General features: G+C 37.7%; 1 protein-coding gene across 2 annotated transcripts in view; it reads right to left on the bottom strand.

Moving 5' to 3' along the window:
• LOC138060887 (ciliogenesis and planar polarity effector 1-like) overlaps window positions 1–13,930 on the bottom strand; it is a 57,768-nt gene extending 43,838 nt beyond the window's left edge. Inside the window, exons 1-12 of one of the 2 annotated variants that reach the window (XM_068925493.1) lie at window positions 13,889–13,930; window positions 11,796–11,946; window positions 10,780–10,915; window positions 10,467–10,586; window positions 9,448–9,680; window positions 9,018–9,124; window positions 7,302–7,458; window positions 6,388–6,491; window positions 6,080–6,262; window positions 3,985–4,234; window positions 2,744–2,896; window positions 1,048–1,808 (exon numbers count right to left, since the gene is read on the bottom strand). In XM_068925493.1, coding sequence (XP_068781594.1) covers window positions 1,048–1,808; window positions 2,744–2,896; window positions 3,985–4,234; window positions 6,080–6,262; window positions 6,388–6,491; window positions 7,302–7,458; window positions 9,018–9,124; window positions 9,448–9,680; window positions 10,467–10,586; window positions 10,780–10,915; window positions 11,796–11,876 — 2,285 coding nt within the window. In that variant the 5' untranslated portion in view covers window positions 11,877–11,946; window positions 13,889–13,930. The remainder of the gene's footprint in view (window positions 1–1,047; window positions 1,809–2,743; window positions 2,897–3,984; window positions 4,235–6,079; window positions 6,263–6,387; window positions 6,492–7,301; window positions 7,459–9,017; window positions 9,125–9,447; window positions 9,681–10,466; window positions 10,587–10,779; window positions 10,916–11,795; window positions 11,947–13,888) is intronic. The other variant, XM_068925492.1, reaches the window with a different exon arrangement.
• Window positions 13,931–16,381: the final 2,451 nt, after the last annotated feature.

The raw sequence follows: 16,381 nt of genomic DNA, 5'->3' as shown, positions 1-16,381 counted from the left end.
CAACAAAAGAGTAACAGAAAAAAGCAAAGTCAGGGAAAAAGCTGACTGCAGCATACAAACCTAGGGCTGTCAAGTCCCTGCAGCCCAATACAGTACTATTAGATGTACCAGCTCAGATTCGCAACAGGCTTGTGGCTAAAAGCAAATATACATTGTCAGAGCCCTGAGGAAGCTTGTACAGAATTCTAACACATCTGCATCTTGCTCTCTAGCACTTCTGCTTCCAATATTAATAGATGCAGAGCCAGTCATAGGAGTATATGTGGCGCTCAGCACTCAAAACATAATTCATCCAAAATCTGGATTATCTGCTCAGAGACGATTAAAAGCTGCCTATCACATTTACAATGAACATAATATTATTTTTTAAGCTTACTTAAGAAATGCATTTTACTGTATTAAGATGAAACTTGCGAGATACAACGCTTCTCAGCCTCTAAATCTGTGCAACAGAACAGCTTGCTAGAGTGATTAACACACTTTCTGATTCTTTTATTTTCACAATGTAGGGATAAAACACTGAACGTTAAGCTTCTTTCGAGTCTATGTGTATATGTACAAAGAAGTAGCTCTGATAGTTTAATTAAAGTTTCCACACTTTTTTTTTTTTAATTGCCTCAGGACAACGTGTGTACATTAAGTGCAAAGTTTGCTGGCTAAATTTACGCTGCAGAGAAACAGCCTACGAGCAGCGTTTCGACTCCATGGGGTTCAGAACTTCTGCAGGGGAAGGACAGAATGGACAAGAGGCAGTAAAAACATCTTAAACTGCAATACCTGGACTGATGTTATACTACCAGACAACCTGGTGTGAGCTGATAGCCCACCAAATCTCTCTCAGTTGACTGGCAGTAATTAGTTAAGTTCTTATAATTGAACTACATTCCACAACAGGTCTGAGCCCTAATCTGCATGCTTTAATAGAACTGTCCTATTTTTCCACAGAGACGCAGTATGACACAGAAAATAAAAGGATGTTATAATTACTGCATAATTAAGAAATAAATAGTAGTTCAAATATTTTTGCCATGCAAAGATCAATCATACCTTTTTTCTGTTTTTTCATCATGGTTTATGGCTTGGGGGGGCTCTCTGAGCAGGTATTTCAGTGAGCTGAATTGCTGAGTAGCACCCTCATCAAGGACTAGGAAAATAGGCACCACAAGGGAGTCAAGCTGCACAAGACCATTAGCATCAGGAGATGCAAAAATATTCTCATACTGTGGTACGCACATGCTACTTAGAGTGTGAGAAACCATCCTTAAGAGACAGAAGCATGCCAGAAGGTTTTTTGAGAACAACTGATCTTGTTGCTGAATAAGGATCGGTTTTATCGTTTGTAACGTCAGCTTCGCCACATGCCCAGTCAGGCTGGCTCTTGAATGCCCGTACAGGAGAGTTAAACACTGCTGAAAGTATTTTAACACACAATGCGTCCAGTCAGTACTCTTTGCAGACTTGTTTAAAAATGCATCCTGGTTTAGTGAAGAACATGTTATGAACTGCAGTATGTTGAAAAAATGGGTAAAGCAGTTTACTGTGTAATTCAGCAAAGTATCTTTTTCTTGCATATTTTTTGAAATCCCTATCTGCCAGGCAGTAAGGAGATTTTTCTGAATAGAATTTACTTCCACTGATAAGTTATCCTTTTCTTCAGTATCACCTTTTGCATGAATGGTATCAAACATTGATGCAAAATCCAAACGGCCTTGATCAGCTTTACCAACAAATGAAGTGATTCTTTGGCTAGAGAAGCTGGAAAAGCTACTTTGAAACTGCTTTTCATCATCTGATTCTTCTTCATAATCCTATATCAGATAGGGAAAAAAACCCACAGTTTAATTCAAGCCTATTTTCCAAAAAAAGACTGCAAGGAATTACAGTTCAGTCAGTCTCACATATGAATCTTTATTCTTAATTAACTTCCTGTGTAGCTATCCCAGATAAGGTAGCTACAACACTGTTAGTAAATTTAACTTCTTAGCAGTTTTTTCTAGAGTGAAAACCTAGATATGGTTATTTTTAACAGTTGTGTAGATAGAGATCTACTACCTAACCAAAAAAAAAATTACACTGCACATACAGCAATAGTTTCTAAATCAGAAACTGAAATCCTGTCCTTTACGACTAAGAGAAGCATGGAATATGAGGAAGTTTTTTTCCCTGATACCTGTAAGGTATTGAAGCCATTCAGCAGAAGCTCAGACACATGTTTTAGAATGAGAAACTTCATCAGAGAAACAAATTAAAATCCAAAAGCATGAAACGTAGTTGGGAAAGGCTGCACAATGGCTTTGATCACAGAGGCATTCTACCTAAAAACATACTCACATTTTGGAATTGAGGCAAGTCTAAAATTGAGGATAAATCTCTTACTTACTAATACTATTATTTACTAATGATATTATTCATAGCCCCTATATGTGTAACATTATATTTTATTATATAGTGAAGCTAAAACTACAACAGAAAATGAAATAGAGGTAATGTTTTTAAAAAGTTAATTCATCTCTGACAGAAATAGTTAAGATGTTTGAAAACAAACAAAAGGGTCAAGTGAGAAAAAAATCAACAATCTCACATACCTGTAAAAACCCGAGAACCTAGTCAAATATGAAATTACTTTAAACACCCCTAGAAAAAGCAAATATACCTAAAATATGATTTTTAAAAATCTTTTACATTTAGAACATCTTAAAATTAAATCATTTGCATAATAAGTGTAAAAAATGCTATTAAATACCTGTAAATCCATGGTTTTCTCACTCATTTCTGTTGTGTCCTCTTCCAGGAATTTTGGAATGGTGGGAAAAATGGAGCTTTGACTTTGAGCATGTTTCAAAAGACTAGCTTTTAAAGACAACAGTGATCGTGAACACAGTCGTCTCCCTTTAGACTAAAAGAAGTAATAATAATGCAAAACGTTATTTGCCTCCAGTAAAAACAAATCAGACACTTCCTAAACAAAACAAGGAAGCTGGTCCCTGCTATAAAAAGCTTCAGTTTGAAAACTCCAGGTAGGAAGAGAACAGGTCAGAGTGTATGTGCTGCACAGAAACAAATTATCATTTGGCCATGCTTTGGGAACGCAGTATTTTTCCTACACTAGATGACTTTATTTTACTTCACGCTGAAAGAATGTGATTTCTTGATCCCTCAAACCATCCCACAAGCTTGCCAATATGTAGCACTTCCTTGTGTTCTTAACAACAACCCACGTCTAAGTCCTCAAATCCTCATCCAGTCTTCTGCCTCATTCATGAATACCATCATATCATGAACCTCCAGAAATCCAAAATACAAGCAGATAGCCACTGGAAGACAATTGGTATTCAGTGTCCATTAGCAAACACAAAAGCTCTCAATATCTATTACATCTTAGGGAGATAGGTGGTTTGTAGTAGTTGCAAAACCTCTTATTTCAAAGATTTCTCTTTTTCCCACACTTAGCTCAATGTATAAGTGAAAAATAAACCCAAAAGTGGTTTAGCAAGCTTTAATTGACAAGGTCAATTAAGGACTTAATGAGAACATACTCACAATACCTTTGGGACTACCGTTGCCTGCTCTGAAACAGCAGCGACCTCTCTAAGATAGAGAGCTTTTATAGCATCCTTTCTGAATCATTCTGAAAGGATGAATTGGTCAAAGTAGCATAGTATCTGTCAGTGCTCTGAACCAACTCTACAGATAGATAACTTTAAAAGAAATTGAGTGGATTTATGTGAAGAGATTATATAATGACAGTTTAGACCATCCCCTTCACTACATTTCACTGGAATGGTACCCAAACAAATGAACAATTTCAGAAAAAACTGTATTCAGTGTTTTCCAAATCAGTGTTCTCAAAACAAAAGTATAATTTAAAAGAATCTATGCAAATTTCACAATAAAGTAAATCAAAGTACTCTATTTAAAATTGTACTTTTTTACACTTACCAAGTTTTTTTACTTAAAGCGCCCAAACAAAATCCATAACTTTACCTTACAGTTCATGAAATTCTGACGGATATTTTCAAGCCGTTGGGTTGAATCAAGCAAAAGGGATCTTACAAATCTTGACGGTGAAAGGTTGTTAGGAAATCTCAGCACTGTTATCATGTATCCATCCGAGACAATGAGGTAGGGTAATCTTGAGTGTGAAGCAACAGAGAATCTCTGTCTCAAAAGGTCACTTTCAGAAGCTGAAGAACCAAGAGACTGACTAGAGTCTTGACACAAAGAGTGCTGCTGTCTAGCAAGTAAAATAAAGATACATCAGAAAAATGGGAAGGAACTATCATATGCAATAATCATGAATGGAAAAGAGTAAAAATAACTTATGAACATTATATAGCACCTACACAAAAAGCTAGGTAATAAAATTACGATAAGGAAATTTAATGCCAAATAGGAAATAACAATATGATTTATGTATTTCCTAACAAAATAATATGAGTATACTTTAAATTCTTTTTAATTCACAGAGCTGCAGCTGCAGAAAAATACTGACATCTTGCATAAATCCAAGGTGCTCATCCTGCAAAACTTTAGAACTTCCTTAAATTTATGCATTCCAAGTAGAGCTACTGGCATGATAATGTATGAGAAATGCTTCCAAGATGAAATCCTAATTAATTTCTAATAAAGTCATGTATGAAAAAAAGACACCCAGTGTCAGAATCTTAATATTTCAGAATCAGCTCAGTCATTTAACAGAAATATTTTAAATCAAAACACAAAGGTTCAAAACCATTTCTTACAATGAAAAGACTCCTTACAGAGTTCCAAAAAGCATGTGTCCCGCACATGTGTTCTAATATTAACGCCATAATATTTTGAAATAATGTGTTCAATAATTGATTTGTTTCCACTTCCTTACAGTCCAAAAGTTAGCAGATTATGTGAAATCTAGAGGAGCTGCATATATTACATAAATGTAATTAGGATATATTAATACATTTCAATATCTGATTTTTCAATCTGCTGGTGTAAGAAGGTGTTATGATGCTTTCTTGTAAGTATATAAAAGTTGTCCACTTTTGTACACCGACTGTTGCAATAATCCTTGATACTTTTAAAAGATTATAAAAGATGCTATTTCTTTAATATTAGTCTGTTTTATGCTATGCATGACTCTGTTTGCTTATCATCCGTGTAAGTATTGATTCTAACTTAAGAAAATAACCGGCAAAAAAAAGTTTGTTAGTTTCACTGTGATTCATAAATACAATATGCAATGAACACACTACCTAAAGAAGACTAGATATAGTCTAGATATTTCTAGATTATATTTAAGATATTTCTAAGGTATAATGAAACTAACCGTTTTAGAAATACCATACATATACAAACACCAGGAAAGAGTCGAATGTTTTACGGGGTAATATATTTATACATTATCTGGCTTTAGTCAGGCAGTTCTAATAGGGCCTTTAAAAATAGTATAGTAATGTTTAAATTATGCTGTTTCTTCTAGGTATTTAGGTTGCATTATTTTTTGTAACTTACAATTTAAGTTAAAAAAAAAAAAAAAAAAAAAAGAAGTGTTATCAGATCTCCTTTATTTATTCCCCCCACCCTAACCCCCAACACTACAGTTTCAAAATTTGGACCTGGAATAACCAAAATGTATTTCAACACCTAACTATTTTTTGTCTATGCAAATATCTTATTTAAAAGATTTGATACAGAAATTCGATATGAATTCCTGTAAGTAAAATTAAACGATCAATAGGAAAAACTCACTGGATTGATATTAATCTATACTTTTAGCATTTCTATAAAGTTGATTTCTTCCTACAGTAAAAAATATTTTTAATTATCATTAATTTCATAAACACTTAAATGTGTAACAGCCCCAAAAGTCACTTAAATAACGTATACTTACATTGCCACAATGCCAATTTTTCATCAGGACAAACCCATTATAAGAAATAGAAGAGAACTATGAATGAGAAACAGATATTGAGAAGAAAGACACAAGGAAAGCAACAGACTGAATTTGAAAGATGAGTTTACTTAAAATTGTAAAAAATACGTTAGAAAGTAAGATACGATCATATGACAAAGACATATAAACATTTTCAAACTCTTTTACCTGCATGTTATTAGGGGATGAAGTGGAATAAACTGTGCTGGTCCAAATTCAACAGAGCAGCCTGAAGTGATCAAGGTCAGCAATTCACCCATACAAGTCAATAAAATCAAAGATCCACGTTTCAACATGCAAGCCAAGAAAAGGCTGTCGGGAGTCCAACTCATGTCACCAACCCAGTAAGACCTAAATAGGGCAGGGAAAATATTTATCTCTTTTTGTCAAATCACTGTAACAAAAGTCAGAATAATTTCTGGGACAAAGAAAAAAAGAAAAACGCAACAACAGGAGAAACAGTATCAGTTACTGACCTGATAAACTTGGACGGGACCACTTTATTCTTACTACTGGAACCTTTAAGGCTACCCGAAACAGTTACAAAATTCAGTGTGTTTAGAAACAAAATCTGAGTTGCCTAATGAGAAAAAAGAGCAATTGAAAAGTTTATATCAGTATATGATTATTGTTTAAAAAAAAAAAAAAGCTTTCTATTAGCAATTCATGAATCAAATTTGATGTACTAGAAGCATTATATGAAAGTGACATTACAACTTGGCATCACTATTTAGAGCATTAGTTAATTTTTACATGTATTTCTAAATTTGAAAGATAATTAAATCTTATTAGATGTGTTTTCTCTCTCTATGTCTCTCTCTCTCTGTGCCTTTTTTGTTGTTTGTTTTCTAATACCCCAGAAATAATCTAAGATCACTCTTATCTGGTCTTATTGATGAATAAGCATTCAGGCTTTGAAGCACTGCATCATCTCCTCTAGGTATATTACATAGGCTGGTCAATATTTCCTGGCATCAGTAGCACTACAGTCTACAAAAAGATTTGGCCTGAGATTTGGCCTCCTTGAGTTGTTAGAAGGAATGCCTTTACAAAGTGGGACCATAATCTCTTTCCCATCTTCAACTCAGGCCTGACTGAGAATCATCTAAAACCTTTGCAGATACAACGATGCACTGCCTGAATTTAGTTTCTTTTTTATTGTACTTCTGGAATATCATAGATGAAAGAGTAGGTGGCGTGGAGTTCTTAACTGAATAACAGCATTCAAAGAATTACAAGTTAGGACAGAACTTCTTGGCTGTGGATATTGATACGAACGTAATCCAGTGCCTTGCTGAAATCACTTTTAAAACAATGCAGCAGATCACTTTATCGGACGTCATTCCAACTGAACTATTAGCTTAAGTGATATACTGTCTATCATTCATACCTTTGGATCATTTTGATTAACAGCTACTGCAAGTAAAAGTCCATCTCTTGCAAATGCAGTTAGCAAAGCTCCTCTTGACTTTACAGAGGCACACTGAGGAACCAGATTAGCAAGAGAACAAGTCTGCTGTACCCAGTGAATCTGGTATGGCAAAGAACTAAATATCAAAAAAGGACAACAAATGCAGAAGGTTATTCAGCAGTACTGAATGGAATATAATTCACACATCAGAAAAAACCCAAGCAAAACAGAGGCACACAAAATGTTAAAAAAACAAAACAAAACAAAACACATTGTCTTCAACAACATTATAGATGAAAGATATTTGGGATTTACAAGAGTCCAAAAACGGTATCTAAGTGATGAGAATTATTTTTATGAGGCAAAAATTTGGGCTGTACATATAGAACGTCCCAATAAACGTAGATGCAGGTTATAGAACTAGAACATTCATATTCCAGCCAGGAGAGCTTCATCAGACAGTATAATGTCATCAAACACAGGATTATCCAGAATTTGAAAATGGAAATTAACTGTATAATGCTCTAAACAAAGATCTAAAAAGATTCAAAACATGACAGAAAACTCAAGAGTAAGATTGCACTTGACAGAACGCTAACTAACAGATAAAAAATAAAGATGAGGCGTTATGATGCAGAAATAAAACATAATTGTAACTAAAGATACTGAGTTACGGTTGGCATAAAAAAACTGAGTGACTTAGTTAAGAAATATTGCTACAACTTCAGACTGCAAATGCTATAGTATATAAGGAGAAAACAGTCTTTCTCATGCACTTCTGTACTGGGACTACACTAGGACTATTACGCTCTCCTTGAATTTTTGTATTACCGGAAAGGTACTACCATGCTACTGACACTTGAGAGAAGAGCGGTACTGCTTAGTAAGGCAAGGAGGAAGTCATTCATAAGTTAATTTTTCTTGAAAGAGCATCAGTTGTATGATTTCAAATGCAGAGCATAGTCAAGTTATATCCACAGAGGATATGTTAAACACATAAAAGGTGTTTCTCACACAGGAAGAGGAATGGACTATATGTGTACTCAGAACTATTTTTCAATTGCATTTTTAAGTGGTTGTACCAGTATAACTCTATCAGCAAATGGTCCCATTCCAGTTACAAAAAAAAAAAAAAAATACACCTACGCAGTCTAGGTGTAGGAGATGACAAAGGGAACAGAAAACAAATACAATATATGAATACTCGCAATAAAGAAGAGAAAGAGATACATGGACATTCAAAGCTGTACAGCATGTACTAGAACCATGAGAAAAATAAGAAAAGGAGAATCTATTCGTGCTATCCAAAAAAATCCCCTGACAGTGACAAATACATGTGTGTGCAGGCACAGCTATGTACAGATACCCACATATATATTATGATAAGTACACTCAGTTTTATTCAGGTGTAAGGTATTTTTTAGTAGTGAATTACGGAATACATATATAAATGCTGTTTCATTCACCACATTTAAATACTTGAGAAATACCATTTTGTCCATGTACAAATATATAATCTGATGCAAGCTCTTGAGGTACACATGCAAATATAGATAGCTGTTTGTAACCATTAGCTAACTCTATATTAATGTGAATACCATGTGTTGCTATGTAGCTTTGAAACTTGACTCTAAAGCACTTTATTACAAACTCTTCCTCTTCAGTTAATATAATTTCAAATACCTTTGAACTCACCTAACACATTTGAGGCTATTTTCATGCCACCGCAGAGCCAAAAAAGTGAGTACCATGCATTCTCCAGAGTAGAACACAAAAGTGCACAAACAGCAATCACCCAGTATCTGAGGAAAAAAAACAAACAGAACCAATCAAAACCCTGGTTACGCACACTTTCCTCTTTAATGACTTATCTATTTAGCTCAATAGCTATTACAATTCAGATCAAAAAAACGTAACATTGTCATTCAAAAATATAAATGCAGGCGAGAAGATTCTGGGCCATATGAACTTTGGCTGTTCTTATGCTGCCATTAAACATAATACGAACTGAACAATTAAGCCTATACACAACACCAAAAAGGCAGACATAACCCTTAGAACTAACTCTAGCTTCTGAGGTTCCAATTTACTTAAGAGATGAGACATATTGCTTTAGGGCTTGTACCTCATTTTGTATAAAAGCAGCATGCACTCCAGTTTCTTTTTCATCAGTGGAAGGCAACATGACTGATTCATCGGGAAAAATTTGTGTCCAACGCCCAGTCATTGAAGAATTTTTAGAACAGTATGTATTTCCATGTTCTGTGCTCTCCCAAAGAAAGACACATGCTGTAGGAGTAGTGAGTAGTACCTTTCTGCCATCTCCAGATACATACAAGTACAATTGCATCAAACACTCTGGAAAAAATAACAATGCGTCAGAATAATTTCTCCTTTCCTGTTGGATTTATTTTTTTAAAAAGAAAGGAAATTTCTTTCTTCTCAGTCACAGCAAATCCAAGCTTCCACGTTAAAGATCTTACATTTCCAAACTTCATCACTGGTAGGAGACATTTTGCAGTGGTAATATAAAATTGGATCTCCATTTTTATGCATTTTATGAATTTTATGCAGGTCTTTCCTGAGATGGTCTTTCTTGAATTCTTGAAGTCTTTCATGAGAACTATGAATAAATGCGTAAGTGCTCTACTTATCTATTACCTTCAGCTCCTAAATGCACTACTGATCTTCACTGAAACGATGGAATTGCTGGTACAATATGTCACTTTGCAACATTAGTGAGATTATCCAATACAAGACAATATTTTATGCAGAGTTCACAAGTTCGTGCCTTTACAGTATTCTTTCCAAGTAGCATTTGTCATCAAAAAATACCTACAGAATAAACTTAAAATGAAGCATATAGGTCTTAAATCAAGCGTACATCTACTCTAAGCTGTATTACAAAACAAAAGCTTACTGTATTTAAAATTGAATTATTGTTCACAGGAACTTTGAGAATTCGAAAATGTATCATTTAAAGGACGAAACGGACATTTGTCACAGCTTAGCAAGCACATCAATCATACAAACGTAAAACAATAAAAGAACATAGCATTTATTTATTCAATAATGTTTAATAACAAAAGGGAAACCATTTTGGCTCTATTCAATTTTCAAAGAGACAAAGTGAAAAAAACCTACCTTGCGCTGCTGCAACTGCCTTCCTAGACTCTTCAATCGCTGGTACAATTTTCAAGAAGTCTTGATCTTTATTCCAAAGAAATAGTTCTCCTGTTGTAAGTATTCCTGCCAACCAAGCACCTGTATTCATCATTGGAGAGATGTTTAAAACTGTGTTATTGTGAAGTATTTAAAATCACTTCCCTTCATTTTAGTCACAGTTTTACAGCTGAGACTGAACTGGCAAATCCTTTGGATACTGTACTTCTCTAAATTGTTACAACTACAAACAAAATCATGGGAGTTCGTAACCTATGAGATACTAATACTTAACCATTTCTTGACGTTGTTAAGGCAACTACGTTTTTTAGCAACGACTGCAGCCGAGGGATTCTCTTCTTTGTCCTCCCTGATACCAGGTTTATTTCATTTATATCTTTCTCATCTAGAAGAAAAATAGCCTCTTTTTCCTGTGGAAAGAAAAAGAAGAACATCTCATTTTTCAAAATGCTATTTTCTATATTTCCCTGCAAAACAATGTATGGACAAAAAATGTTAGACTGACGGGGAAAAATAATCCAAAAAAGAGAAGTTATTCCTGCAATTACCATATTATTACTACATTTATTCTTTTGCACACTCACTTTACAGTACAACATCATATCTAGTATCAGCTTACACCGATGGAGAATTCGGTCCACAAGTTTTAAACTAGTAGGCCACACTTGCAGTCACTAGTAAGAAGTTCTTCAAAGTATCTCAGCTGAACTAGCTGCCAACTAATGCCAGATTAGACCCTAGTTATCTCTTCCTTAGTTATTGGATTCGGTGAGATTTTTGCCACCAATTTCAAGGGAAGAAGGACTGGGCCTTTAATGGTTACCTATTTAAACTCAAATCATACATTAAAGGAGAAGAAAAAAATCTAGTCTCATGTTACTAAAAGCATATAAGAAAGCATGTCTTTCAACGGATGCAGCAGAGAATGGGAAAATGATTTTTGTTCACAGTTTCCAAAGATGTACTTTAAAAAAGGCTTATGAAAAACGGGGCTTTCAAAATCACAACCAACTCAAGTAAAGTTGAGAAAACTCTGGAAAATAAACAAACATGTTTTGGAAAAACAAACAAACAAAACAAAACACACCTTTCTGTATCTGAACAATTTTGAATCTCTGGGTTAAAGTCAAAAACATTGTAAAATTAGCCGTTTATCTCAATGCGGTACTTTGAAACTATCTCTTGACGCTGTCCCCTTTCACCCCATAAAAATATAAGTGCCAAGCAACTGTTATATAATGAAAACATACCTATTCTTTGTAGATTTAAATAAAAGTTCACTCATCTCACCTGTCCAATCCAGGAGATGCGAGGCCATGGTTTTCTTTGTTTGATACATGTAGAGATGAGAACATCTAGCTTAATCTCCATTCGTATTAAAGCCCTAGGTAACCCTAATAAAGAAAATCAAATGGTCCCTTTTCAACACACCTATAAAGAATTGGAAAAAAAATGTTATTATTATTTTGGGAGAGGATAGAGGGTAGGAAACAGGACAAACGCTCTTAACCACAGCAGCTTTCTGCTGCACACAAAGAGAACGGACTTTTATCTTTATTTCCAAACTAAATTTGGATAGCTACTAACATTCACATAGCCCATAGAACATTTGCAGTTCAGCCATGCAGGTGACATGCTTGTTAAAGTAACAGAAGAGAAAGTTCACTCAAGCTATCTCTCAGCGCCCCATCTCCAACCCCCAGCTGCCTTACTTCCTCTGCTCTAAAAGGCTATTTTCTTCATGTCGTATGCAAGTACGGGCACCAGCACTTTTAAAGGGTGCAGCATATTGGAGGGTATCTGCTCTTATAACTAACATTTTAACACGTACGTAATTTTTATTAGCTCACAAACAGCACACTTTCCAGTTGACTAAAGCTATTCAATCAATATGGTTAACCAAATATTGACAAAATATTATTAACTAAATTTTTAAACACCACTTCAATATTTAAATACCAAGCAACATTCCTAGATGTCAGGAATCCATAAAGTAATTCATGTATACCACAACTGCCATGCTAATGTGCCAAACTCACTTAAAATTGGTGATGCTATGGTTCATCGAAGACTTTTGCAATGTATCTGATGAACTGAAATAACAGACTATTTTGCGTGGGGAATCTCAATTTCATCTTAATATTCTAGGGATATTAGCATCACAAAACCATGAGTCATTATGCTCTTCTAGCAATGGCAACTCAGTTTTTTCCCTCCTCCTGGAAGAATGCTACAGTTCATTGTTTCAGCATTTGAAAGGGGGTCTTTACAGAGCTAAACACCAAGATGATTTTAGACTCTGAGCTCAAGTTCTCGAACCAGCGCCTCCAGAAAACAAAAGCATGCAGAATGCTAGTTTTGTTGTGCTCTCTTTCTAGCAGTAGTTAACAACACAGAGTACATTTTTCACTTAGGTTTTTCACTTAGGTTGGTCAGAACATGAGGTACCATTGAAAGTGAGGATAGTGGCAGTGTCGGAGGCCTTACAAGACACCTGTTGACGCACAGTTCCTGACAGCACACTGCATACCGTGTTAAGTGACAGCCCTTCCATCAGCCCAGCTTCCATACAATCCCTGAAATGCTTTCCTGATGCATAATTTACCAAAACAGGTTTGTTGGCACATGTTGAATGAGCTGATATCACCACTACCTTTCTAGACTTCATACATAGGAACTTGAACTTCAAGTCACACGCTAACCCCCACGTACCAAAAGGGTAATATTTTTAGTAACCTTTTGGAACAAAAAGAATAAACAGTGCTCACGGAGGAAAAACATACATGCACCTGAGAAAACAAGGCAAGTAAAAGAGGAGAAGATGGAAGGCTGGTGAGATACGGGGGCTGGCAACACTCGTGTAACGAAGGAACAGGTCAGGGAGCAGAAAAAGAACTGAGAAAATTCCATGCTCAGGAGTCACCTCACGCCCGGGGTGACACCCCACGGCACACCACACTGCTGCGGCGGTCTGGCCCCGGCTGCTAGGCTGCTGCCTCCCCTTTCCAGCAGTTTTTTGCACCTTGCTGTTCACGGGGGCACACAGCCCTCGCGAAATAAAGCAGAACAAGGGCGAGCCGCTCCCCCGCTGCGTGGCAGGTAAGGGGGGGGACAGGCCGCCGCCGCTCCTCTGGGCGCCACCACACGACTCCCAACCACTTTCGCCGCAGTCAGGGCAGGGGCAGCCTCTCAGGCATTAATCCCCGGCCTTCGGGGCGCAGACAAAGGGAGACCGTGTGTGCCCTCCTCGCTGCCCGGCCCCGCCTCACCACAGGCGGCAAAGGCGGGGCGCCGGACGGCCGGCGCATTACCCGGGAGCACCAACCCCAGCACCCACCCCGCGGCCCCCGGCACCGCCCGGGCCGCGCCCGGGCCGCACTCACCCCGCTGCCAACGGCTGCCGAGTCAACGGCCGCGGGCGGGGCGGGCCGAGGGGAGCGGAGCGCGCAGGCGCGGGGCGGGGCGGGGCGCCCGCCCGTCGTCGGCGTCGCCGTGGCGGCGCTTCCGTGCCGGCACCGGAGCGGCCCGCGGCTGTTCTCGCCGCCTCTCCTGCCCGGGCTCAGTCCACGGTTTCCCTCTGCCCCTTGACTTCCGAGCGCGCCGCTTCGGAAAGCAGGGCAGACGGTTTCCGGCCTTTCGACCGCTGTCCCTCGGCCCAGGGGGGCGGGCAGGCGTCGCGTACCGGCTGGGCAACGCGTTGGCGACTGCTCCGCTGCGGGCTGCCGTAAGGGAGAATTTGTATCATCGTTCCTGCTCGGGGAGGGCGGGAGAGAGCCAGCGAGAGACGCCGCTGCGGCAGACCGTTAGCTCTCCTGGGCACGGAAAAACGCCCCGGCTTAAGAACCTGCCAGAGCGGAACAGAATGCTGCTGGGAGATGTATTATTATCTGGCCGCTCACAGCACAGAGCGAACTGACTCCCGGTAGGTGACACATCCGCAACAGAAAGCGCCTGGAGCGGGTTAAGCGGCTGCAGTCACCTGCCGCAGCCCTCGGCTGTCCTAGGCCGTCTGTCAGGTGCGAGGCCCGCAGCGAGCGCCTCGCCCGCCGCCCGGCCTCTTGCAGCCACACAGGACGGGCGCAGAAAGCAAAGCAGGGTTATATAAAATAGGTACGCAGTAGGCTATATTCATATAGCTACATATCATTGGCAAAGCCAATGCTACATATCAGTTAGAGGGATTTAGGTGAAATACCGAAGGTAGTTAGCAGGCAGTCGCTTTGTGCTTCAGCGCCTTGGAGAAATACATTTCATTCCCTTAAAACTGCTATGCCCTCAAACCAGCTCTTGTTCCTCGAACCCCTTTAGACTAGTCCAGGTTAGTTTCTACCTTCCCTTAAGCACAATCTGTTGATAGAGAACGAGTAACATTGTTATAGATTACTTTAGTCCGATTGTTTTTTTTTTTTGATTAATCACCTAATTAATAGTTTTGTTAAGCTATTCACTTGAGAAGTAGTTCACGTTGGTCAGGTGCTTCCCTGCAGATGTCTGTTTCATCTATGGCATTAATCCACCCACCCCTTTCCTGTGAGCTCAGATTTCCACATCCCTCCAAATGTAAATAGGGAAAGAGAAGCCATGCTTTCTCCAAATTAGACAAGCAAGTACTATGAAGGTATTTACACTGAAATTAACTGCAATAATCTGAAAATACCAAAGATAACTCTTTATAAACTCTGACATGCTCTACAGATAAAACTCAACTTTCCTAGACACATGCATGAAGATTTGAACCTCAGGTCTGTGACTTGTACTTGTTCCCAGTCTTTGGTCATTTCTCCAGATCTGAACACGGAAATCTATATATCTAGCTTACAGAACATGGCTCAACACAGCATACTCTTGTGCAAATATTAAAATATGAGTCAAAGAGATCAGGCAAAACTCGGGACATCACTTGTCTAGGGTTTGAACAGACCTACGATAACAAAATAGGATTAATATACATGACACCCTTGGTGTGAAATACAGCTACCACCAGAAAATGTATCATTTAAGGACAATATACTTTATATGGAAAGACATAAATGCTTTCCCAAGACATAAAGTAATTACCCTAGTTAAATACTTCATGAGGAAATTTAAACACTGACAAAGAGAAAAGTCAATATTAAGATTTCAGCTTTATTTTGATCTAACAGGAAAGGTAAAAAAAATTCATTCTAATTTACATATTACTTTACTGGGCACATGCTCTCCCTGAAAAACCTAAGAATATATTTGGCAGTTTATGGGGACAGAAATTTCATGGCTGTTTTTAAAGAAAACTTGAGGGCATAGTAACCAGATTAGGAAGTACAGGCTATAAGGACGTAACTTGCATGCAAATAAATACCTTAATTCACAACTCTTTTCTCTGTTTTGGAACAGCTGTGATAAGTAACTATACTCAAGTCTCCTGGTAAAAGATTACTTTAATCTACTTTGTATGTATAAACAAAGATATTTACTTCTTCCTCCCACAAAAAATATCTCCAAACTCTTTGATGGTTTACTTACATGGAAAAGTTAAGTTACTGGAGGAAGACTAGAGACCAGCATAAGCTGGTAATTTCTTGTGCATGATAGAGAGTTTATGTTACTGAATACGTATACAATACATGGCAACAAAATAGAGACAAAATGTCTTTACATTTATTTGTAGGATGAGATTTTAAGCACTAGGAAGCATGTGGATAAAATAACGTCTAGGTTTTGCTCATTTCAAGGAATATACACAAGTTGGTGCTTGTGTGCATGAAACAGAAGTAGACAGAAGTCGCTTCTTTTTTTGTCTTCTTTAGCTCATTGTAACAAATACACTATGTTTATTAAAATGGAAAAGGGAAAACAGTTTGATGGACTTGTAACATTGTTCTTTCACTTGCAATACA

The sequence above is a fragment of the Struthio camelus genome, chromosome W (genome assembly GCF_040807025.1).
Source record: "Struthio camelus isolate bStrCam1 chromosome W, bStrCam1.hap1, whole genome shotgun sequence".
NCBI classification, from domain to species: Eukaryota; Metazoa; Chordata; class Aves; order Struthioniformes; family Struthionidae; genus Struthio; species Struthio camelus.
Note: the sequence above shows the minus strand (reverse complement) of the source record. Positions and strands in the feature narration are given on the sequence as shown.